This window comes from Corylus avellana, chromosome 5 (assembly GCF_965113065.1).
Source record: "Corylus avellana chromosome 5, dhCorAvel1.hap1.2, whole genome shotgun sequence".
Taxonomy (NCBI): domain Eukaryota; kingdom Viridiplantae; phylum Streptophyta; class Magnoliopsida; order Fagales; family Betulaceae; genus Corylus; species Corylus avellana.
The window spans coordinates 19086730-19112171 of NC_142494.1; the positions used below are offsets into that span (position 1 = coordinate 19086730).

The following is a 25442-nucleotide window of genomic DNA, read 5'->3' on the forward strand; positions in this document are numbered from 1 at the left end:
GTTCGAAAAGTAGCATTTATGTGCAAAAACAGGTTATACATGATTAGCATGCATCTAAGGGACGATGATTCTCTCTAGTTGAAATGACTTGAGATCATTGCTGGTCCTTTAAAGTGGGAGGGCAAAATTGTCTAAACTCTCAAGTTTATTTCAACCGGAAAGAATCCAAATTCGTGTTTAAGATCCGCCTTCATTTATTTTAGTCTCATTCTCAAATTTGTTTCTGCATAATTAATTTGCAAATCAAATGATCGAGGAGGAGAATTAAGAAGGGAAACTGTTAATATATATATATTGGAAAATTAAGTTGTTCTCAGGACCCTTTTATTCATTAAAAAAAAAAAAAACCATTCGTTTCTTAATTATGTTTCATCTCTTTTCCATAATTTCATGCATTTTTTTTACGAGGCAAAAGAGAACAAATAACAGCATCTACACATTAATATATTTCAAACTGGGAACCTCCCATATATACCCACCGAATGAAAAACTAAACTATTTCCCCAGGCACGTGGCATGGTACAGCCGTGCATCCGCCACTGATAGCGGCAGTCATTGACCACTAATTGATCACTTTTGCTGATCAATTAAGGCTGCAGGCCCCTCCGTGGGGTCGCACCAAGGAACGGAGCAATTCCCTACCGTCCAACGTCATTGCCGGTCAATGCGGTCATCATGTTTTTTATTTCCTAACTTCGAATATTCCCCTTATCTACAGTAATCATTCACGCAACTATAAATTCCCCTAGCCACCCCCTGAAGCTTCACAGCAATTCACAGCCTTCCTCCTAGCTAGTACAAACACACAAGTTTCTAATATTTCAGGCCTCCGCCAGTATCTTTTATTGCATTAGAACTGCGCCATGGCCTCTAATATTAGCTTCAAGACCCTCGCACTCCTCGCTCTCGCCCTTGCTCTCTGTGTCCAAGGCACTCTAGGTAAAATAACATTATCATAAGATTCAGGGCGATTTATTTATTTATTTATTTATTTTATTATTTTTATTTTTTATTTTTTCATTTTGGTGTGGGGGTGGTTGCAGGAGGGATAGCATGTGAGAATCTAGACCAAGACACGTGCGCCTTTGCAGTGGCGTCCACCGGGAAGCGCTGCGTGCTTGAGAAGCACGTGAAAAGGAGTGGAGAGGAAGCGTACACATGCCGGACATCGGAGATTGTGGCCGACAAATTCAAGGACTTGGTGGAGACTGACCAGTGCATCAAAGCATGTGGGCTTGATCGTAAAACACTCGGAATCTCATCGGACTCTCTCCTCGAGTCTAGCTTCACCCAAAAGCTCTGCTCTCCTCAGTGCTACCAGAGCTGCCCCAACATTGTTGACCTTTACTTCAACCTTGCTGCTGGCGAAGGCAAGCATCATCATCATCATCATCATTATTTTGTAGATACTTAATTATTTAACAATTTTGCTTCTTTTTGTTTTTTGTTTAGGTGTATTTCTTCCAAAATTATGTGAAGCACAAGAAGAAAATCTGCGGAGAGGGCTGTCGGAGATCCGCAGCTCCGGCTTTGTTGCACCAGGTCCCGTGCAGCCGGCGAAGTTAACGGTTGCACCAATAGTTGCCCCGGCGCTAGCACCATTCTAGAAAAACTTATACGATACGAAAGCTTTAGTTCTTAGGTTACAATAATGAATTAAGTCACACCCCTAGCTGTACGTGTTGGGTGTGGTCTTGAAACAATAAGGTTTACCAGAGTCATTAGGTTATATTGAATCATAGTTGTCGATCGGTGTGTCATGTACGTGTGCGAGCTTTATTGTATGGTTTGAACCAAAAAAAAAAACAAAAGAAAGGTCGTTTATCTACAGTGTCCATTTCCAAATTGATTCTCCCTGATTATCTGAAGTCAATATGAATTATATATAATTCTCCTTCTATTTTTATTTTTCCATTAATATATTAAAATATGACCGAGGAATATATAAAAGGGTTAAATACCATTTTCTCTTTAGGGTTTCAACACTTCATTATTATTTTTTTTTGGTTTCATTCTTATCACAGAAAGTACATGTAGTTTTCATGAAGACAAAAATGGTCCTTCCATTAAAATTCCGTCCACAACTTAACGGAACGCCATGTCAGCACCAATCAAATGTCACCACGTGTCATATAATTAATTTTTTTATTTAAAAAAATTATATTCATTTAAAAAAAAATTGGGGGTGGCTCTTGACCATTGGGAACCACCCCCATCTGGCCGCCACTCCCAATTTTTTTTTTTTTACATATAATTTTTTAATTTTTTTTAATAAAAAAATTAATTATATGACACGTAGTAATATTTAATTGGTGCTGACGTGATTTTTTGTTAATTTTTTAACGAAATTTTAATGGAGAAATCATTTTTGTGTTTATGAAAATCTCAGGTACGTCCTAGAATAAGAATAAAACCTTAAGAAAAAGAAAATAAAGGGTTAAAACTCTAAGGGAAAAAGTTATTTAATCCAATATAAAATATGACTTTTATGAGTTATTTGAATCCAATATGTACGTAACTAATTAATGCGACACGCGTAGAAACTAAATTTGATAGGGAAGAGTCTTTCAATGTCGCTAGCCTATATAGTCTGATCCAAAGTCAAGCTATTATTTGGGGAATGCCCATTAACGTGGAACGGAAGGCCAAAACTTTGATTTGAATTGAATGGCTTGGACTCAGTGGCTCGACCATGTCCATACGGGCAAAATCTGCTGGTTTGATTGGAAAAGTCAAACCCTAATTAAGTTCAACAAAATCCAACGATTGATTTCTCCTTTTTCTCTATGAATAAAAAAATTAAATAGAATAAAAGAAAAACTGACCTTTTGTCTTAATCAGGACTAGGATAAATCTTTTGATTAGGCAGCTCTAAATATCTCTTGATTACTTTTTTTTTTTTTTTTGACATGTCTACACAAAGGAAGGGGGAGGGAGATTCGAACTAGTGACCTCCGCTTCATTAGACGTAGTCCACAGCCGATTGAGCTACCTCTTAATTACTCTTAATTAGGATGTGGTGTAAAATTTCATTTTATAGCTTTTAATAGAAATTTGACACATTATATAAAACACCAAATATAATATAAATGAAAACACTGTATCTTTAATTCAAATCAATCCCATAGATTTTCATTCTAATCCAACGCCCACCACCTACCATCCACCTCCGAGCCCTTGACACCGGAATCTCTAAAATCAATCACGACGGTGGCTTTGGTGGTTTTTGTCTAGGGTTGTAATTGAGCCAAGCCAAGTCAAGCTTTAAAATTTTAAGATTGACTCGTTTACGAAGATGCTTATTTGAGTCGAGCTATAAAATGTGTGTTCAAGACTGACTCGTTGAAAGTTTGGGCGAGGTCGAGCTCAAGCTTGGGCTCGTTGACAGTCCTATTCAAGTTGAGTCCAGCTGAGCCAAGCTCAACTTGTGCTCGAGCTAGGCTATTAATTATTAAGTAACTAGATAATATGCTAGTTTATAAACTAATTAGATAATATGTTAACTAATACACACATATAAATATTAAGTAACATATATGGCATATATTACTTAATTACTAATATGCACACTTAAATTTATATAACTAATCTAATTTTTAGTAATATATATATATATGAACGAGCTAATGAGTTAGGCAAACGATCCGTTCGAGCTGAGCTCGCGAGTTCTTATCGGGTTTTCTCAAGCGAGTTGGGAACTTATTATTTACTAATCGAGTGGGTTTTTACAGTAACAAGCAAGTTTCTATAGTATTGAGCTCAAGTTCGGGTCAAGCTAAACCGAATGAGTTGTCGAACGGACTGGTTTATTTACAACCCTAGTTTTATCAATGGTTTTGTCATGTGTATTTTGTGTATGAGATATTTTGTCAAGAGAAGGAAAATTATTTGGTGTGAAGGGTTATATTACTTTTTGGTATTTCAAATTTAGATGTATGCTTCTTATTCGATGCAAAACACCTAATTCACACCATCATCTAATTGAAGTTATTCTCTTTTTAAACTTTGGCCAGATTTTTGGAGAGATTTGTTCTTCTCAACTCTCACATTTATGTTCGTTATTTATTATTATGATGATTATTATTATTTAATGGGTTGGCTAGCCACCTTATTATAGGAGTAATTATATCGACCTAATTAAAGGAGATAAGACCCTAGCTAGCTCCAATTGGGGCTTCAATTAAGGACCCTCATGTCAGTGGGTATGGATTGGCTAACATCAATTGTAAAGCTTCACAGTATAGTTCTAAATTAAGGGTTAAATATCTTTTGCCCCATGTGGTTTAGTAATTTTATTTTTACTCACCTGAGTTTCAATTCGTATAAAAAATTGGTACCCATTTATTGATTAAAACGGAGTTAGTGCTCCTGTCTAGCTTCCTTCCAAAAAATTGACGGAAGTCCACCTAAACCCAAAAAGCTTACACATGACAAGGAGTAATATTAAAAATGAAACAAGTAATAACTAAAAAACTAAAACAATAAAAAAAAAAAAATGAAAAGAAAAAAAGAAGCAAAGGGTGGCCGAACCACCCCTAAGGGCCCTTGGGGGTGGTTCGACCACCCCTAAAATCCCCTAAAATGGTTTTTAGGGGTGGCTAAAACCAGCCCCATAGGCTTTGGGGGTAGCTCGGCCACCCCCATTTGGACTAGGGGTGGTTCAGCCACCACTAGGCCGGCCATCTGGGGGTGGCCGAATCACGCCATGGCCCTTGTGGGTGGTCCGGGCATTCCCGAAAAGCCAAAAAAAAAATAAAAAAATTGGGTTTTGAGGGTGGCCAGACCACCTCCAGGTCAAATTGGGGTTGTCGAACCACCAACAAAAACAATTTTGGAGGTGGCTAAACCACTCCAAGGCCTTTTAGACCGGCTCTATGGGCTGAGCAAAACCACCTCCAGGCCAAATGGGAGTATCCCCCCAAAAACAATTTTGGGGGTGGTCGAACCATGTGCCCCCAAGGGCCTAGGGGGTGGTTCGGCCACTGCCATGGGGTGGCTTTAGCCACCCATTTGGGCCAAACCGGCCACACTATTTTTGCCCAAATGGCTCGGCCAGCCCTTGCTTTTTTTTTTTTTTTTAACAGAAATATAAGGATTTCAATGATTAAAGATCATGAGTATATAACTCTTATAGAGCAGAGCAAAAGGCTCTTACAATACAAAGCATAAGTTCTGCAAAATCATAGCCACATGCTATGAGGTTACAAAGTCATATATACAAACAAAAATTCTTACAATTAAGTGTTATCTATGACTTTAATCTCCTGCTAACCCAAGTACAAATACAGTTAAAGAGTAGATCTACTCTGAGCATGTTAGATCTAAGACATGAGTAGCCAAATTTTCTAACAAAATTTATTTGAACTGGCTGTGAGAGATAACCACTCACACCGAACTATCTAGACCGTGAGAAATAACCCCTCATACCTAATTATTCCCCCTCGCTCATGAGGGTAGATCTAGAGAGAAGAAACCTCTCGGAACTCAGAGGTGAAGTCTAGATCTCTTCTTGGGAGAGTGACAGCCGGATTGAGTTCTTTGGACAGAAGCGAGTATTCTAGTTATGGGGAATACAACAGAAGGACCTGACCAAAATGTGGGGGAAGTTTACTCTTATGGAGGAGGAAGGAGTGGGGGTGGATATCGATCTAACAACAATGGCTCTAGTGGTGTCACCCTGTTCTTCCTGATTGTTGGAAAGCTGTTGGCGGATTGCACTGTGAGTAAGGACATTATTAAGACACCTTTGATTAGGGCTTGGCATCCTACAGGGTGGGTATCATTCAAGGATATGCGGACGAACTTGTTCCGTATCGATTTTGAGAATCACTGGGATAAAGCTAGGGTTCTCGAAGGGCGCCCATGGATGTTCGATGGGGATTTTGTCTCTCTAGCTGATTTCGACGGTGTAAGGCCACCAAATCAGTTGGAGTTTGAAAAAGCAGCATTCTGGGTTCGCATGTTCAATCTTCCGCTTGCTTGTATGAGCTTGGAGTCTGGGCATCAGATAGGCTCAACGGTTGGAATGGTGGAGGAGGTAGATGTTAATGATGATGGTGTGGGATGGGGGGAATATTTACAACTTAAAATCTTGTTGGACCAGTCAAAACCTCTTTCAGGAGGACGAGTGCTAAGGCTGGGTGGCAATACAACTTGGGTAGCTTTTCAATATGAAAAGATACCAAGATTCTGTTTCAAGTGTGGTATTATTTGCCATAGGAGTAATGGCTGTGTGAAGGTGGGTGGAAGGCGTATCCAAAGGGCGGAAACTGAATTCGGACCGTGGTTGCGTGTTGCATCTCCAAAAAGACAATATGGTAGTGGATGGGATAGGCTAAAAAAGAAGGCATATGAGACTATGGAATCTAGCTATGGATTGGGATGGGAGCAGGGGGTGTTGAAGATGGCCACGGGATTTAGAGTGGCCGGACTAGGGCAAAATCGCCCTCACCGCCGCACGGGGTGGAGGGCAGTTTCGTTACAGAAGGGTTGGGTGGCAGCTTGGGTAACGATGAAACCCTACACAACACTGAAAAGGAAAGTGGGGATTCGGGGAGTATGTTTGGGGAAGGATATATTACCCATGCAGCTAATAATGGTGAGGCGAAATTTATCGGGAAATCAAAGCAAATATCAATCGAAATTTTTGGTATTTTTTTTAAAATGTATTTTTCTTCATAAAAATGGTCATTTAAAAAAAAAAAAAAAAACCCAAATAAAAAGGACTAGATATGATGTTATTACTTAAGAAATTTTATTTTATTTTTTAAAAATATAACCATATAAGGAAAAAGTTAGGGCAAAGTTGTGCCAAAAGGTTGTGCCTTTATCATTTTTCTTTTATGAATCTTTATGTTTTGATAATATTCGGACAAATATTAGGAAATACCATTTTTTTTGTTTTAAACTTTTGGTATTCTCACATGGAAAATTATCTATGAATGACATGCTGGATGCATATGCATAGGAGGTGAGAGGGATGATATACATTAAATTGGTTAAGTCCAAAACTGTTAATGCATGGGGGCCAAGGGTGAGTTGGCATAAAGTATTAGTAAAAAACTTTTTGTTTTTTATTTTTTTTAGAAATGCTAAGGGTAGTAAATTTTTTACCAAGAAGTAGGTATTAAAATGATGTGGTGCTTATTTATTGGAGATGATCAAATTAATTAATCAAGAAAAATATTACAAGTACCAATAAATATGCTTCACATCATTTTAGTATTCATCTTTTGGTAAAATATTTCTTAATATAAAAAAATTAAAAAATATATATTTTCTTTTGTTCTCCTACATTTTAAAGGTTAGTAGGGGTAGCAATTCGTGCCATATATTGAGTTCGGGTCGTATCAATGTATGGGTATAAGACTGTATAGGTCAACCACAACTCGACTGGTTTAATTAAACTGTCAAACCCTTCAACTCTTATCACAAATTTCGTGTTGAGTTTATGTCAGGTTTGCCGGTCGTGTCAAAAATTGTTAACCCTTATGTCGTATGACAGGCTTAAGTCATGTTGAAATATGGGTATAAGACTATATAGGTACACTCTAACTTGACCCATTTAATTAAACAGGTCAGACCCTCCAATCCTAATCCACTAATTTCGTGTTGAGTTCGTATTAAATTCAAGAGTTGTTCAAAAATTGATAACCCTAATAACCAGTCAGTGGTTCAAAGAAGGTGATCAGCTCAGTTCCTATGGATTATTTGTTTTCATTGAGTATGCTCAAATGGGAGAAAAAAAAATGGTGGAATTGGGTTGCTGTTTTGGTGTTCTTTTCAATCTTCCAATTATGGTCCCCTAACTACCAATATATATTAGAAATCAAATGTAATATTTTAGTGACATGTCAACAATGGAATCATTGCTCAAGAAAATTTAGTTGCATGATTTTCTTTCTCTTGTGACTTTTACATTCGCATGTCAATTCATTATTGTTCAAGTGTTTGCCTCATGTTTTAATCTCATGCTAATTTAAGTCACTCACTGGGAGTTGGTGGAATTTTTGTCAAACAGTCAGAACCTCGTCTTTTACTTTCTTATGTTTTCCTGGGAAAGAAGCAAGAGTTTGAACGGTCCGTTATTTACACTCCTGCAAGTTATAGTGGGTGTTTGATAAATCTTGATAAGAGGAATTTTTTGTGTTTTGGTTGAAAAATTGTGTTGAAAAAGTGTGCAGATATGAAAAACGTTTTTAAGTTATTTTAAGGGAAAAGTGAGAAAAGTTATTTGATCGAAATGTGACATTGATCGACCATAAAAAACAAGTTCATCATTTGAGCCGAGTAGCAGACTAGCAGCCACACCCAATTCATTTCTCTAAAATGTAATCTTTATGGACCAGGCCCATTGGCCCAGCTTCATGGACAAATTAAGACAAAATTTGCAGGCCTCACCAAGCCAAGCCTGAGCCTGATATTGAGCCCTGCCTATTTTTTTTATTTTTGAAATGAGCCCTGCCCATTTGAGCATGTTCATATGCGGAAAGAAGTAAAGGTACCGTGCAGACTTCAGAGTATATCCGAATAGATTAACGAGGCGGACTATAGAGGAAAAGAGTGACCGGAGTTCAGAGTAATTTTTTTTATTCTTTTAAAGTTGATTTAATTTTTAAAATTACTATTTGATCAAAATTGAATAGTAATCCATATCAAATCTGATAATGATTTTAAAATATACATAAAGAATAAGAAAAATCTCCTTAGCATTACTCGGAGTCCATGCCGTCCCCACCAAGATTCTTCTCGCCTTAAAGCGTGAACAAGTTGGAGTGCAACTCCTTCAAGAAAAAGTTCCACAACCAAAACTTCTTCATATGCAGGATCCATGTTACCATTAATTGTTTATCAGCATCAATAAGATCACTCACTATGAGAGACATAATTTTAATGGAATTCGACCTATCCCAAAATGGAAATAATACCATGAGGAAAAAATAGTTCCAGCGGGTCCTGCGTAGGATCCGACGGGGTCCCGAGTGGGTCCTAGGTGAGTCCCAGTCAGGTCCTAGGCGGGTCTCGGGTAAGTCCCGGCGGGATCTCCGGCAGGTTTAGGGTGGGTCCCGATCCAGTGCCGGCGGGATCCTGGGCAGGCCTTGGCTGGGTCCATCGATTTGAGAATGAAATGCTCAAAGTCAAAAAATGGTTTACGATTTTCAAAACTGCAAACCATTTTCTGAAAATTAAAGGAGAATTTTCGGTCAAAAGAAAAATCTTTTCCGTTGGCCACTATTTTACGTCGCAATAAAATGCGAAAATCGTTTTCTGGAAACCATTTTACATCGAAAGAAACAAAACCTAAGTGAATTAGGTATTTTTGTTGAAGGAATACCACTATCGCCTCTACAACTATAGGTTGTTGAAATCCAAATGTGCTACTAAAAGGGTGATAATTTAAAAGGCACTAGGTAGAGTTTATAGGCCTTGCATTTAGGACCCAATTTCCCTAATTTTTTGGTGAAACTTAACCAAAGATGGCTATGCAAAAGAGAAACGTTGATTTTACACTAATTTTGTAAAGACGAGTCTGCAAAAAGTAGTTCAATTTGCTGGTGATCACATCTAATGAATCGGAGGTCACTGGTTCGAATCATTCTCCCCCTTTTCATCCCTTATGTGGACTTGTCAAAATTTTATAAAAATGAACTTGACATATTTGAAATGTCTAACATCAATTTAAAATGCACTACAGCAACAAATGTAAAATGAGGGTAGGAAAAATTTCGAAAAGTAGCATTTATGTGCAAAAACAGATTATACATGATTAGCATGCATCTAAGGGACAATGATTCTCTCTAGTTGAAATGACTCGAGATCATTGCTGGTCCTTTAAAGTGGGAGAGCCAAAAATTTGTTTTTGCATAATTAATTTGCAAATCAAATGATCGAGGAGGAGAATTAAGAAGGGAAAATGTTAATATATTGGAAAATTAAGTTGTTCTCAGCAGCCTTTTATTCATTAAAAAAAAAAAAAAACCATTCGTTTCTTAATTATATATGTTTCATCTCTTTTCCATAATTTCATGCATTTTTTTTACGTGGCAAAAGAGAACAAATAACAGCATCTACACATTAATATATTTCAAACATGGAACCTCCCATATATACCCACCAAATGAAAAACTAAACTACTTCCACAGGCACGTGGCATGGTACAGCCGTGCATCCGCCACTGATAGCGGCAGTCATTGACCACTAATTGATCACTTTTGCTGAGCAATTGAGGATGCTGGCCCCTCCGTGGGGTCGCACCAAGGACCGGAGCAATTCCCTACCGTCCAACGTCATTGCCGGTCATCATGTCTTTTCTTTCCTAACTTCGAATATTCCCCTAATCTACAGTAATCATTCACGCAACTATAAATTCCCCTAGCCACCCCCTGAAGCTTCACAGCAATTCACAGCCTTCCTCCTAGCTAGTACAAACACACAAGTTTCTAATATTTCAGGCCTCCGCCAGTATCTTTTATTGCATTAGAACTGCGCCATGGCCTCTAATATTAGCTTCAAGACCCTCGCACTCCTCGCTCTCGCCCTTGCTCTCTGTGTCCAAGGCACTCTAGGTAAAATAACATTATCATAAGATTCAGGGCGATTTATTTATTTTATTATTTTTATTTTTTATTTTTTCATTTTGGTGTGGGGGTGGTTGCAGGAGGGATAGCATGTGAGAATCTAGACCAAGACACGTGCGCCTTTGCAGTGGCGTCCACCGGGAAGCGCTGCGTGCTTGAGAAGCACGTGAAAAGGAGCGGAGAGGAAGCGTACACATGCCGGACATCGGAGATTGTGGCCGACAAATTCAAGGACTTGGTGGAGACTGACCAGTGCATCAAAGCATGTGGGCTTGATCGGAAAACACTCGGAATCTCATCGGACTCTCTCCTCGAGTCTAGCTTCACCCAAAAGCTCTGCTCTCCTCAGTGCTACCAGAGCTGCCCCAACATTGTTGACCTTTACTTCAACCTTGCTGCTGGCGAAGGCAAGCATCATCATCATCATCATTATTATTATTTTGTAGATACTTAATTATTTAACAATTTTGCTTCTTTTTGTTTTTTGTTTAGGTGTATTTCTTCCAAAATTATGTGAAGCACAAGAAGAAAATCTGCGGAGGGGGCTGTCCGAGATCCGCAGCTCCGGATTTGTTGCACCAGGTCCCGTGCTGCCGGCGAAGTTCACGGTTGAACCAATAGTTGCCCCGGCGCTGGCACCATTCTAGAAAAACTTATACGACACGAAAGCTTTAGTTCTTAGGTTACAATAATGAAGTCACACCCCGGCCTGTACGTGTTGGGTGTGTTCTTCAAACAATAAGGTTTACCAGAGTCATTAGGTTATATTGAATCATAGTTGACGATCGGTGTGTCATGTACGTGTGTGTGCTTTATTGTATGGTTTGGGAAAAAAAAAAAAAAAGGTTCGTTTATCTACAGTACTGTCCATTTCCAAATTGACTCTCCCTGATTATCTGAAGTCAATATGAATTATATAGAATTCTTCTTCCATTTTTATTTTTTCATTAATATATTAAAATATGACTGTGGAATATATAAAAGGGTTAAATATCATTTTCTCTATAGGGTTTCAACACTTTATTTTTTTCTCCTTAGGGCTTCATTCTTATCACAGAAGGTACCTGTAGTTTTCATGAAGACAGAAATAGTCCTTCTGTTAAAATTTCGGCCAAAACTTAACGGAACGTCACGTCAGCACCAATCAAATGCCGCCACGTGTCATATAATTAATTTTTTGGTTTTAAAAAAAAAAATTATATTCATTTTTTAATAAAAGAAAAAAGAAAAAAAAAATTGTGGGTGGCCGTACGTAACCACCCTCTTGGCCATCCAACCACCCCCATCTGGCCGCCACCCCATGGCCAGATGCGGGTGGCCAGGCCACCCCATGGAGCCCAAGGGGTGGCCGTAACCACCCCCTTTGGCTAAGCTCTCAAACACGGTATGGCTATGACTTATGAGAAATCTCTTCAAGCTTCAATCTTTTATGCTAACTTTTTTATTTAGTGACCCCGTTTACTGATATGGGTTTTCATTAGTTCTCATTCAGACCATGGATTCCACCACTTTTTGGCCCCTGCTACTTCACGTTGAAGCTGTCAACAGAGACAAACCCATTTGTTTCTTGAGGTTTGAATGGTTTCTTGATTTTGAGAAATGGGTTTTGCAGCATTTGGCCATGGGTGGCTTGCCACCTCCGAACAGGCCAGATGGCCACCCCCATGGCTAAAGGGCGGCCACCCCACAAATGGCCAAGGGGGTGGCGCGCTACGGCCACCTCCATTTTTTTTTAAAAAAAAAAATTTTAATTTTTTTAAAAATAAAAAAATTAATTATATGACATGTGACAACATTTGATTGGTGCTAACATGACGTTTCATTAATTTTTTAACGAAATTTTAATGGAGGGACCATTTTCGTGTTAATGAAAACCATAGGTACGTCCTATAATAAGAATAAAACCCTAAGGAAAAAAAAAATAAAGTGTTAAAACTTTAAGGGAGAAAAGGTTATTTAACCCTATATAAAATATGACTTTTATGAGTTATTTGAATCCAATATGTACGTAACTAATTAATGGGACACGCGTAGAAACTAAATTTGATAAATTTTCTAGGGAAGAGTCTTTCAATGTAGCTAGCCTAGATAAATTTTCTAGGCTCGACATGTCCGTACGGGCAAAATCTACTGGTTTGATTGGAAAAGTAATTAAGTTCAACAAAATCCAACGATTGATTTCTCCTTTTTCTTTATGAATAAAAAAATTAAATAGAATAAAAGAAAAACTGACCTTTTGTCTTAATCAGGACTTGGATAAATCTTTGAGAGCGATTTGGGTGTAAATGTTGCATAAAAGTCACTTTTTGTGTCACTAATAAGAAGTAGACACATCAGCCAATTTTATTAGACTTATAGTTAAAATAAAAACTCAACCACACCATAATTTACTCTAGATAAAATAAAAAATTAATTAATTTTTTTTTTTAAGAAAACAAAACAAAATTGAAAGGGTGGCCAGCACTTGGGGTGGCGGCGCGGCCACTCCCATGGCTTGGGGGTGGCTCGCCGGCCACCCCATAGGCCATGGGAGTGACCGGCGAGCCACCCCCATGGGCTGGAGGTGGCTGGCCGCCACCCCCATGGCCTGGGGTGGCCGCACGACCACTCCCATGGCCTAGGGGTGGCCGTGCAGCCACCCATAGGCTTAGGGGTGGCTGCCGACCACCCCTCCCCCACTTGGGCTGGCCAGCAACCACCCCTTCAATTCTATTTTTTAAAAAACAATAAATAAATAAATTTTTATTTCATATGTGATATAATCTGGTGTAGTTGAACTTTTTTAAAAAAACTTAAGTTTGGTAAGTTTAGCTTAGATGTCACCTTTTGATTGGTTGCACAAAACTCACATTTTGTGCAACCTCCCTATATAAGTTATTTTTGAATATCTCTTGATTACTCTTAATTAGGATGTGGTGTAAAATTTCATTTTATAGCTTTTAATAGAAATTTGACACATTATATAAAACACCAAATATAATAGAAATGAAAATATTGTATCTTTAATTTAAATAAATCCGATAGATTTTTTCATTCATTCTAATCCAACACCCACCACCTACCATTGATAAGTGCTAAAATATATGTATTTTAGCCCCTTAATTATATTTGTTAATTCCTTAGTTTTGTTGGTTTGTGCTATTTTATTTTATTTTTGTATTTTCTTTGTTTTATAGGTCATGGAAGAAAAAAAAGTATTTCTGGAAAAATTCCAAGCTTAAAGGGCAAATTGGGAAGACCTAGAAGATTTGGTTAAGTTTAATCAAATAAAGGAAATGATTAAATCAAAATTTCTCAAATTAAAGTCAAAATCGGATTAGATTCAAAATTGGATTCTGCACATGTCTCGGTATTTGGACCATAACTTTTAGGTCAAATATCTGATTGAGGTGATTCAAGCTGAAATGGAAAGCTAACTCAAAATGATACAAATCATTGTGAAATAACATTTTCCTAATTCAGAGCGCCGCTATGTCAAAATCATCCTGTAAGATAGGAACGTAATTTTGGGCGAATCCTATTCCGATTTGGACTAAGGTTTTCTTTATCCTAATTGGACTAAGACTTAAACCTCCGATTTTCCTAGGATTACTAGGGCTTCTAAGACTCTCCCAAGCGCTATAAATAGACCTCTAGCCTCACAATTCAATACAGAATTTCAAGGAGACAACTATGGGGAGAGAAATTGGAGGCTATTTCTAGGAGCGGTTTTCGGTTCTTTCTTTACCTTTTCTTTTTAGTTTTATTTTAATTATGTGTAACTAACTCTTAAGGAGGGCTAGATTGAAGCCCTAATTATATTTATTTAATATTTCAATATTGGCGCCTTTGTGATAATCATATTGTGTTGCTTAACTTGATTAATTCATGTTTTCTTGAATTCCTCATATGTATGTGATTGGCTATGATATGCATGTGGTATGGATTAGTTAATTAAATAAATTTGGATGACCGAGTCTTGGGTTTAATAAGAGTAACAAAAGAAATCCACACCGGATTCTTGGGTTAATCAACATGGAAAACCGGGAGTATACACCCATTCCCTAGGTTCCGTGTGTTTGTTGATTTTCATAGATTTATACTTTCTTAAATAACAACGTAGTATACATCCATGCTAAATCCTTTGAGAAAGAAAAAAGTTAGAGTATACACCCATGCCTAACTTGTTGCTTATGAAAATCAATAGCTTAAGGAATATACATCCATGCCCTTAGGTTGGCAAATATTAGGTATTCATAATATGATAGGATCATTGGCATATGGTTATATTATTTGAGTATAATTAGTAGTGGATATCAAAGCCCTACCTTTACTTTATCTTTATATCTTTTTATTTCTTTTTCATTATATCAATTTAGTGACAACTTGATATTTTTAATCAATTCTAAATAAAATTAACAATCCTCGTGTGATCGATCTCGTACTTGCTGCACTATACTATCGTTTGATCTTGTGCACTTGCAAGTAAAACTTACTAAATATTATCTATTAATTTAGGTAATATTTGGCACAACAACCATCTACCTCCGAGCCCTTGACACCGGAGTCTCTAAAATCAATCACGACGGTGGCTTTGGTGGTTTTTGTCTAGGGTTGTAATCGAGCCAAGCCAAGTCGAGCTTTAGAATTTTAAGATTGGCTCGTTTACAAAGATGCTTATTCGAGTCGAGTTATGAAATGTGTGTTCAAGATTGACTCGTTGAAAGTTTGGGCGAGCTCGAGCTAAAGCTCATTGACAGTACTATTCAAGTTGAGTCGAGCCGAGCCAAGTTCAACTTGAACTCGAGCTAGGCTATTAATTATTAAGTAACTAGATAATATGTTAGTTTATAAACTAATAAGATAATATGTTAACTAATACACACACATATAAATATTAAGTAACCTATATGGCATATATTACTTAATTACTCATATGCACACTTAAATTTATATAACTAATTTTTAGTAATATATATATATATATATGAACGAGCTAATAAGTTGGGCAAACGATCCGTTCGAGCTTTAAACGAGCTGAGCTCGTGAATTCTTATCGAGTTTTCTCAAGCGAGTTGGGTATGTATTATTTACTAATCGAGTGGGTTCTTACAGTAACAAGTGGGTTTCTACAGTATCGAGCTCGAGTTCGGGTTGAGCTAAACCAAGCGAGTTGTCGAATGGACTGGTTTATTTACAACCCTAGTTTTGTCAATGGTTTTGTCATGTGTATTTTGTGTATGAGATATTTTGTCAATAGAAGGAAAATTATTTGGTGTGAAGGGTTATATTATTTTTTGGTATTTCAAATTTAGATGTATGCTTCTTATTCGGTGCAAAACACCCAATTTACACCATCATCTAATTGAAGTTATTCTCTTTTTAAACTTTGGCCAGCTTTTTGGAGAGATTTTTTCTTCTCAACTCTCACATTTATGTTTGTTATTTATTATTATGATGATTATTATTATCTAATGGGTTGGCTAGCCACCTTATAATAGGGGTAATTATATGGACCTAATTAAAGGAGATAAGACCCTAGCTAGCTCCAATTGGGGCTTCAATTAAGGGCCCCCATGTTAGTGGGGACAGATTGGCTGACGTCAATTGTAAGGCTTCACAGTACAGTTCTAAATTAAGGGTTAAATATCTTTTGCCCCATGTGGTTTAATGATTTTATATTTACTCACCTGAGTTTCAATTCGTATAAAAAAATGGTACCCATTTATTGATTAAAATGGAGTTAGTGCTCCTATCTAGCTTCCTTCCAAAAAATTGACGGAAGGCCACCTAAACCCAAAAAGCTTACATGTGACAAGGAGTAATATTAAAAATGAAAAATGAAAAAAAAAAATGAAACAAGTAATAACTAAAAAACTAAAACAATAAAAAGCAAAAAAGAAGCAAAGGGAGGCCGAACCACCCCTAAGGGCCCTTGGGGGTGGTTCGACCACCCCTAAAATCCCCTAAAATGGTTTTTAAGGGTGGCTAAAACCAGCCCCATAGGCTTTGGGGGTAGCTCGGCCACCCCCATTTGGACTGGGGGTGGATCAGCCACCACTAGACCGGCCATCTGGGGGTGGCCGAATCACGCCATGACCCTGGTGGGTGGTCTGGGTATCCCCAAAAGGCCAAAAAAAACAAGTTTTGGGTTTTGAGGGTGGCCAGACCACCCCCAGGTCAAATTGGGGTTGCCGAACCACCCACAAAAATAATTTTGGAGGTGGCTAAACCACTCCAAGGCCCTCTAGACAAGCGCTATGGGCTGGGCAAAACCACCCCCAGGCCAAATGGGAGTATCCCCCCAAAAACCATTTTGGGGGTGGTTCGGCCACGCATTTGCTGGCCATGGGGTGGCTTCAGCCACCCCTTTGGGCCAAACCGGCCACCCTATTTTTGCCCAAATGGCTCGGCCCCCCCTTGCTTTTTTTTTTTTTTTTTTTTTTTTTTTTTTTCTTTTTTTAATTGTTTTACTTGTTTAGTTATTAGTTATTTTATATATTTTTCATTTTTAATATTACTCCTTGCCACATATCATCTTTTTCTTTGGTTGACGTGGACTTTTGTCAAATTTTTAGATGGAAGTTGGACGAAAGTGCTAACTTCGTTTAAATCAATAAGTGGGGTTCCATTTGGAATACGAATTGAAATTCAGATAGGTGAAAATAAATTCGTTAAACCACAATAGGGTAAGGTATTTAACCCCTAAATTAAAAATGCCCACACACCTTTTTTTTTTTTTTTTTGAACAGAAATATAAGAATTTCATTGATTAAAGATCATGAGTATATAACTCTTATAGAGCAGAGCAAAAAGCTCTTACAGTACAAAGCATAAAACTTTGCAAAATCATAGCTACATGCTATGAGGTTAAAAAGTCATATATACAAACTAAAATTCTTACAATTAAGTGCTATATATGACTTCAATCTCCTGCTAACCTATGTACAAATACAGTTAAAGAACAGATCTGATCCGAGCAGGCTAGATCTAAGACATGAGTAGCCAAATTTCCTAACAAAATTTATTTGAACTGGCTGTGAGAGATAACCCATCACACCGAACTATCCAAACCGTGAGAAATAACCTCTCATATCTAATTATTCATCCTCACTCATAAGGGCAGATCTAGAGAGAAGAAAACTCTCGGAGCCCAGAGGTGAAGTCTAGATCTCTTCTCGGGAGAGTGACGGCTGGATTGAGTTCTTTGGACAGAAGCGAGTATTCTAGTTATGGGGAATACAACGGAGGACCTAACCAAAATGTGGGGGAAGTTTACTCTTATGGAGGAGGAAGGAGTGGGGGTGGATATCGATGTAACAACAATGGCTCCAGTGGGGTCACCTGGTTCTTCCTATATTGTTGGAAAGCTGCTGGCGGATCGCACTGTGAGTAAGGACATTATTAAAACACCTTTGATTAGGGCTTGGCATCCTACAGGGTGGGTATCATTCAAGGATATGGGGACGGACTTATTCCTTATCGATTTTGAGAATCACTGGGATAAAGCTAGGGTTCTCGAAGAGCGCCCGTGGAAGTTCGATGGGGACCTTGTCTCTCTAGCTGATTTTGATGGTGTAAGGCCACCAAGTCAGTTGGAGTTTGAAAAAACGGCATTCTGGGTTCGCATGTTCAATCTCCCACTTGCTTGTATGAGCTTGGAGTCTAGGCATCGAATAGGCTCAACGGTTGGAGTGGTGGAGGAGGTAGATGTTAATGATGGTGGTGTGGGATGGGGGGAATATTTACAACTTAAAATCTTGCTCGACCTGTCAACTCCTCTTTCAGGGGGACGAGTGCTGAGGCTAGGTGGCAATACAACTTGGGTAGCTTTTCAATATGAAAAGATACCAAGATTCTGTTACAAGCGTAGTATTATTTGCCATAGGAGTAATGGCTGTGTGAAGGTGGGTGGAAGGCGTATCGAAGGGGCGGAAACTGAATTTGGACCGTGGCTGCGTGTTGCATCTCCAAAATGACAATATGGTGGTGGATGGGATAGGCTAAAAAAGAAGGCATATGAGACTAAGGAATCTAGCTATGGATCGGGATGGGAGCAAGGGATGCTGAAGGTGGCCACAGGATTTAGAGGGGGGGCCGGACTAGGGCAAAATCACCCTCACCGCTGCACGGGGTGGAGGGCAATTTCGTTACAGAAGGGTTGGGTTGCAGCTTGGGTAAAGATGAAACCCTACGCAACACTGAAAAGGAAAGTGGGGAGTCAGGGAGTATGTTTGGGGAAGGAAATATTACCCATGTAGCTAATAATGGTAAGGCGAAATTTATCGGGAAATCAAAGCAAATATCAAGCGAAATTTATGGTATTTTTTTAAAAAAAAAAAAAAATGTATTTTTCTTCATAAAAATGGTCATTTTTTTTTTTCAAAAACAATACCAAATAAAAAGGACCACATAGGATGTTATTGCTTAAGAAATTTTACTTTTATTTTTATTTAAAAAAAAAAAAAGATCACATAAGGAAAAAGTTGGGCCAGAGTTGTGCCAAAAGATTGTGTCTTTATCATTTCTCTTTTATAAATCTTTATGTTTCAATAATATTCAGACAACTATTAGGAAATACCATTTTTTTTCTTTTAACCTTTTGGTTTTCTCACATGGAAAATTATCTATGAATGGCATGCTGCATGCATATGCATAGCAGGTGAGAGGGATGATATACATTAAATAGGTTAAGTCCAAAACTGTTAACGCATAGGGGCCAAGGATGAGTTGGCATAAAGTATTAGTAAAAAAAAATTTATTTTTTATTTTTTTTAGAAACACTAGGAGTAGTAAATTTTTTACCAAGAAATAGGTATTAAAATGATGTGGTGCTTATTTATTGGAGATGATCAAATTAATTAATCAAGAAAAATATTACAAGTACTAATAAATATGCTTCACATCATTTTAATATTCATCTTTTGGTAAAATATTTCTTAATATAAAAAATTAAAAAATATATATTTCTTCTGTTCGCCTACATCTTAAAGGTTAGTAGGGGTAGCAATCCGTGTCATATATTGAGTTCGGGTCGTATCAATGTATGAGAATAAGACTATATAGGTCAACTACAACTCGACTGGTTTAATTAAACTGTCAAACCCTTCACCCTTATCACAAATTTTGTGTCGAGTTCGTATCAGGTTTGTAGGTCGTGTCAAAAATTGTTAACCCTTATGTCGTATAACGGGCTCAAGTGATGTCGAGACATGGGTATAAAACTATATAGGTACACTCTAACTCAACCTATTTAATTAAACGGGTTAGACCCTTCAATCCTAATTTACTAATTTCGTGTTGAGTTCTTATTAAATTCAAGAGTTGTATCAAAAATTGATAACCCTAATAACCAGTCAGTGGTTCAAAGAAGGTGATCAGTTCCTATGGATTATTCGTTTTCCTCGAGTATGCTCAAATGGGAGAAAAAAAAATATGGTTGAATTGGGTTGCTGTTTTGGTGTTCTTTTCAATCTTCCAATTATGGTCCCCTAACTACCAATATATATTAATATATATTGGTAGACTTTTTCATCCCGCCCGAGTGCAATTTGGTTGCCATAAAGAAGGACGCGTTTCGAGATATGGGCACCAAGCTGAGGACTTGGAGGCACGAGTTGAAAAAAGTTCTTGCCATTCGGACAAACGATACTCTGGACACCATACGGTCTAGAGTGGGGTAAGAAAGGCTCTCCGAGTACAATGCCGGCGACTTGGAGATCTTGTTGGATAAATGGTGTAGCAAGAAGAATCAGGTAGGTCGTGAGTTATACTATAATTTTGTGTAGTTTCATTAATTGTAATTGTGTTAGTATTAACATATTAAGAATGTTAATTGTATAGGAGCATACTGCGTATATGAAGAGCTTGCAAGCATTGAACAATACGCCTTATTGCACCGGGTCGAAGAGCTATGCCAAGGTGACACATGAGGAGGTATGTGTGTAATTTACCCTATACTTATATATTTATTTAAACATATCTGTATGTTCTATTTTTTCGGCAGACCGAAAGTGTGGGCACTCCTCCTACACGAGCACAATCTCACATCCGCACACACAAGAAGAAGGATGGTCGATATCCGAATGACATAGTCAAGGAGAGATGTGTATGCTGCTCACCTTTCATATGTTGTTTTGCTTATATATGTGATAATTTATTTGTGATTAACAGTTATATGACCCACTAACCCAATAATTAATGTAACATACATGACAGGATTGAGGAGCTTATACCTACTGACCCTGCAGCATCGTCGAGTGTGACAGAGGGGATGGTCAGGTGGGTGCCGAATGATGCGTACCCCTAGGTGCTTGGAAATAAGCCTGAGTATGCTGGTAGGGTTCAGCATTTTGGACCGAATATTCTACTTGTGCAGGACACCATACACTCATACTATACACAGTCATAGACACGATCACAAAACACTGGGCACTCCACAGTCTTACAAGAATTTCTTGACAGAGCGCTTGAGGCGGAGAGGGCATAGCACAAGGCAGAGATGGATGCCTTGTTGGCCGCAGAGTAGGAGCAGACAGCTGTACGGGTAGCTCTGCAAGTGGCAGAGCAGGTGGCTGCGAAAGATGCGTAGTTGGCTGAAAATGAGGCTCAAATGGCGGCGCATCTTGTGGAAAAGGAACCTAAGATGACGGCAATGTTTGAGGCCCATTTTCGCCAGCTCGAGGAAATGATGTGGTCGAGCTCCGCCCCCGAGGTAACTCAATACAAGGGAGCGCTAGATAGAGCTTCCCCTCCCTTCACGATTGTGAGATCGTCGGTCGATAGTGGATCATGTAATGACATTTTTTAATGATCAATATGGTTTTAGAATTGTCCCTATATATATGTGCACTTCTAAATTTAGAGTTTGGATATATTGTAGTGATTCTCATTAATGATATTACAAATCCTGTTGAATTTGGTTTATATCATGGTTGGTTTGGTGGTAGATGTGGGTTAGAGCTTTGCATTTGAAGTGTTTGGTATTGTGAGATGGACCACTATGGTCCTTGTAGAATGTGACGTCCATTTGATTTGATCACGAAAATATGTTGGGAGTGTAGATATAAATCTGAATTTGTTGAGTATGATGACCTTTGTTTACATAGTGACGTTGCTCAATGATTAAGACTTGATAATATTTTAGAATATTGTTTGGTGATTGTTTGTTTTATCATTTGTAACTAGTGGCTATCAGGGAGAGGATGCTATTGATATCGATGATGACTTAGATTGAACAAATGGTTGGCCATTCGCACTTGGTGACATAAGTTATTTTGTTGATGTAATTGTATTTATGATAGTTTTCTTGAGGTGTATATGTCTTTATTTGTGGTTGGTGTATAGTTTTTGTGGTTGGCCATTCGTATTTGGTGTATATGTCTTTATTTGTGTCTTGAAGTTGGTTTTGGTTGATAGTCTATTATCGACGTTGATGGATATGAATTATGTTATTTGCATGGATCGATGGATAAATTGTATATCAGGTTATAATCCAAAATTCGGGTACAGCCCCGAAAAAATTCAAAAAATATATAGGGGAGGAAAAAAAGCAAAATTTAAAACTTACCATTTTTTTTGACGTGTCATAACGTTTGACACGTCATAAAATTTTTCTAACGTGGCAGGAGTGGCACGTCAGAAAATTTTTTGACGTGTTAAATCTAACACGTCAAAAAATTTGTTGACGTGGCAATTTGACAAGTCAAAAAATTTCCTGACGTGCCACTCTTGCCACGTCAAAAAAATTTATGACGTGGCATTTTCTGACACATTAGCAATTTTTGACGTGTCACTTTTTTGACACGTCACAAATTATTGACGTGTTAAAAGTGACACGTCAAAAAATCACTGTTTTTGACACTCATAATTTTAACGCCCGACACACGTCAATAAATTTTAGTGACGTATTAGACCACCTAACACGTCAGAAACAGCCTGTCAAAAAAAAAAAAAAAAAAAAAAAAAACCAGTTTTTCTAGTGATTAGAGATCAAATGTAATATTTTTGTCACATGTCAACAATGGAATCATTGCTCAAGAAAATTTAGTTGCATGATTTTCTTTCTCTTGTGACTTTTACATTCGCATGTCAATTCATTATTGTTCAAGTGTTTGCCTCATGTTTTAATCTCATGCTAATTTAAGTCACTCATGGGAGTTGGTGGAATTTTTGTCAAACTGTCAGAACCTCGTCTTATACTTTCTTATTTTTTCCTGGGAAAGAAAGCAAAAGTTTGAACGGTCCGTTATTTACACTCCTGCAAGTTATAGTGGGTGTTTGATAAATCTTGATAAGAGGAATTTTTTGTGTTTTTGTTGAAAAATTGTGTTGAAAAAGTGTGTAGATATGAAAAAGGGTTTTGAGTTATTTTGAGGGAAAAGTGAGAAAAGTTATTTGATCGAAATGTGACATTGATCGACCATAAAAAAAAGTTCATCAATTGAGCCGAGTAGCAGACTAGAAGCCACACCTTATTCATTTCTCTAAAATGTAATCTTTATGGCCCAGGCCAATTGGCCCAGCTTCATGGATATATTAAGACAAAATTTGCAGGCCTCACCAAGCCAAGCCTGATATTGAGCCCTGCGGACTTTAGAGTATATCCGAATAGATTAACGAGGTGGACTATAAAAGAAAAGAGTGATTGGAGTTCATAGATTAATGTTAGAGACTATTTTTTTTATTCTTTCAATTTTTATTTTTTTTTTGAAGTTGATGTGATTTTTAAAATTACAATTTAATCAAAATTTAATGGTAATCCATGTCAAATCTAATAATGATTTTAAAAGATAAAGAATAAGAAAGAATCTCCCTACCAAGAAAAACTTGGAGTGAATTTCCTCCAAGAAAAAGTTTCACAGCCTGCCACGCTGCCAAAGCTTCTGTGCAGATGCAAGATCCATGTTACCATTAATTGTTTATCAGCATCAATAAGATCACTCACTATGAGAGACATAATTTTAATTGAATTCAACCTATCCCAAAATGGAAATAATAGCATGAGGAGGAAACTAAGGAAGAAAAAAAAAAAAAAGAAAAAAAAAAAGAAGGTTCCAATGGGCCTAAGACACGGGTCATTTCATGACTTGTTCCATATTACCATTAATTACAACTTATTTTAATAAAAAATTGTAATTACACTCTCTAGCATTTATTTAATTATACAAGAGTTCAATTGACTTCTTATAATTGTATTTGACTTTTGCATGAAATATCTATAGTAAAAATAAAGTCAAATTAAATTTGCTGTCACTTTATTTTCATTATCTTGAGTCTTTGATTTAATCTCTTAATTATTATTATGCTCTTGAAATGACATCTCATTGAGTATATTTTGTTTTAGTAACCTTCTACTTATTAAATATATCCGATTAAGGGGATATTTCTTATCTCTTTAATAGAAATTAAATAAATTATAGATTCCATTTCGATGAGTAATATTCTCACAATGCTAGAAGTGATCACCCAATGAACTAAAATTTTGGTCAAAAAAGATATCGCTATTAAATATATCAAAGTGACCTAAATATTTTTGGGTAAAATCCACTCAACCTTCTCAAACTACCACTTCAATGTCAATCTACTGCTATAAACTTACGACAATTTACTCCCCAAACTACTAAAACAATGACAATGTATCCCCCCAATATTAGCAAAATAACAAAATTACCCCTATAGAATTTTCAATAAGACAAAAATACCCTTAAAATTTTGAAAAAATAAATAAAAAATTAGTATTTTTATTTTTAGTAAGGGTAATTTCGTCATTTTAAAAAAAAATTATGGGTGCATTGTCATTGTTTTGATAGTTTATGGAGTAAATTGTCTCAATTGATAGTTTGAGGGTAAAAACTTTTTACATTTGAGTTCGCATTGCTCTCAAGATTGAAAGTTAATGCTATAAGCAACTGTAAGTTTGAACTCAAAAAAAAAAAAAAAAAAAAAAAAAAAAGGCAACTGTAAGTTCAAGTTATTTAATTGGCACTAGTTTATAGAATAACAACTCTGATGGTCTAGTTCAATGTATTCCAAACAAAATAACATTGTTTTTGTTAAAGGAAAAGAATAATAATTAATAATAATAAAAATTAAAGATGAAAATAAGATATATCACTAAGTGACTACGAGGGACATGATTGTATTCGGAAGCCCACTAATATTCCAGGGAATTTCTGAATATTCCCAAAATTGTTGATTTTTTTTTTTTTTTTTCGAGGGACCCAAAAATGCTTAAATTGATGGAACGTGCTACATATATTCTTTGACATCAATTGTGTGCTCTTTCAGCTTATGCGATTTATAGGATTCTGTAATGATGAATTATTTCACCACTTTATTATTTCTTTTTAACTCGGAGATAAAAAGAAAAAAAAAAAAAGGAAAAGTATTGTGCCTAGCTAACAAAGGCATCGATTCCAGTATCCATTTTTAATATTTCTTTTTTCTTTTCCAATTTGTTAAATAATATATGAAGTACAACTTTCTCTTTCTTTCCTTATTTTCCGCTCTCCAACCTACAAAAGCTGAAAGAGAGTCTATGTATATAATCATTATTATCTTCCATTAGCATGAATATCTCATGGCTTATAGAAAATATAAATTTTTTTTCGTCTGTGATTTGAAGTTCCTATGCTTCTTGATGATCAATCGACTTTTATCCAATCTGATGATTCATTTTAGTTGATTGATGAGATTAGACTTTGGCAAATTAACTAATAGCAAGAAAAATAATAGTGCTACTCTTCTGCTATCATGTTGTATTATTTTGTACTATTCTGGAGCAATTCTCATTCATATTCAAAGGTTAAAAACTTACTTTTACATATATATATATATGAGCGAAAAAAGATAAGAGGAGCGACTAGAGTGACTAGTACTCTACAT

At 36.9% G+C, this 25442-nt stretch overlaps 3 protein-coding genes across 3 annotated transcripts; all 3 read left to right on the forward strand.

Moving 5' to 3' along the window:
* Nucleotides 1-772: 772 nt before the first annotated feature.
* On the forward strand, nt 773-1845 carry LOC132182689 (uncharacterized). Its single transcript, XM_059596005.2, has 3 exons — nt 773-939; nt 1044-1370; nt 1453-1845. Exons 1-3 carry the CDS (start codon nt 864-866, stop codon nt 1605-1607), a joined length of 558 nt encoding a protein of 185 aa, XP_059451988.1. The 5' UTR covers nt 773-863; the 3' UTR covers nt 1608-1845.
* Nucleotides 1846-10398: 8553 nt separating this feature from the next.
* On the forward strand, nt 10399-11416 carry LOC132182843 (uncharacterized). Its single transcript, XM_059596197.2, has 3 exons — nt 10399-10565; nt 10658-10984; nt 11070-11416. The coding sequence occupies exons 1-3, from the start codon at nt 10490-10492 to the stop codon at nt 11222-11224; spliced, it is 558 nt and encodes a 185-aa protein (XP_059452180.2). The 5' UTR covers nt 10399-10489; the 3' UTR covers nt 11225-11416.
* A 6372-nt stretch (nt 11417-17788) lies between these two features.
* Nucleotides 17789-18535, forward strand: LOC148585884 (uncharacterized). Its single transcript, XM_088516808.1, has one exon. It carries the CDS (start codon nt 17789-17791, stop codon nt 18533-18535), a length of 747 nt encoding a protein of 248 aa, XP_088372934.1.
* The last annotated feature ends 6907 nt before the right edge of the window (nt 18536-25442 follow it).

What these genes read in the sequence shown, in the direction of transcription:
- LOC132182843 (XM_059596197.2), top strand. Translation starts at nt 10,490, where the DNA reads ATGGCCTCTAATATTAGCTTCAAGACCCTCGCACTCCTCGCTCTCGCC. An exon ending in CTGTGTCCAAGGCACTCTAG is followed by an intron (nt 10,566 to 10,657) that starts GTAAAATAACAT and finishes GGGTGGTTGCAG; the next exon opens with GAGGGATAGCATGTGAGAAT. An exon ending in CAACCTTGCTGCTGGCGAAG is followed by an intron (nt 10,985 to 11,069) that starts GCAAGCATCATC and finishes TTTTTTGTTTAG; the next exon opens with GTGTATTTCTTCCAAAATTA.
- LOC148585884 (XM_088516808.1), top strand. Translation starts at nt 17,789, where the DNA reads ATGGGGAATACAACGGAGGACCTAACCAAAATGTGGGGGAAGTTTACT.
- LOC132182689 (XM_059596005.2), top strand. Translation starts at nt 864, where the DNA reads ATGGCCTCTAATATTAGCTTCAAGACCCTCGCACTCCTCGCTCTCGCC. An exon ending in CTGTGTCCAAGGCACTCTAG is followed by an intron (nt 940 to 1,043) that starts GTAAAATAACAT and finishes GGGTGGTTGCAG; the next exon opens with GAGGGATAGCATGTGAGAAT. An exon ending in CAACCTTGCTGCTGGCGAAG is followed by an intron (nt 1,371 to 1,452) that starts GCAAGCATCATC and finishes TTTTTTGTTTAG; the next exon opens with GTGTATTTCTTCCAAAATTA.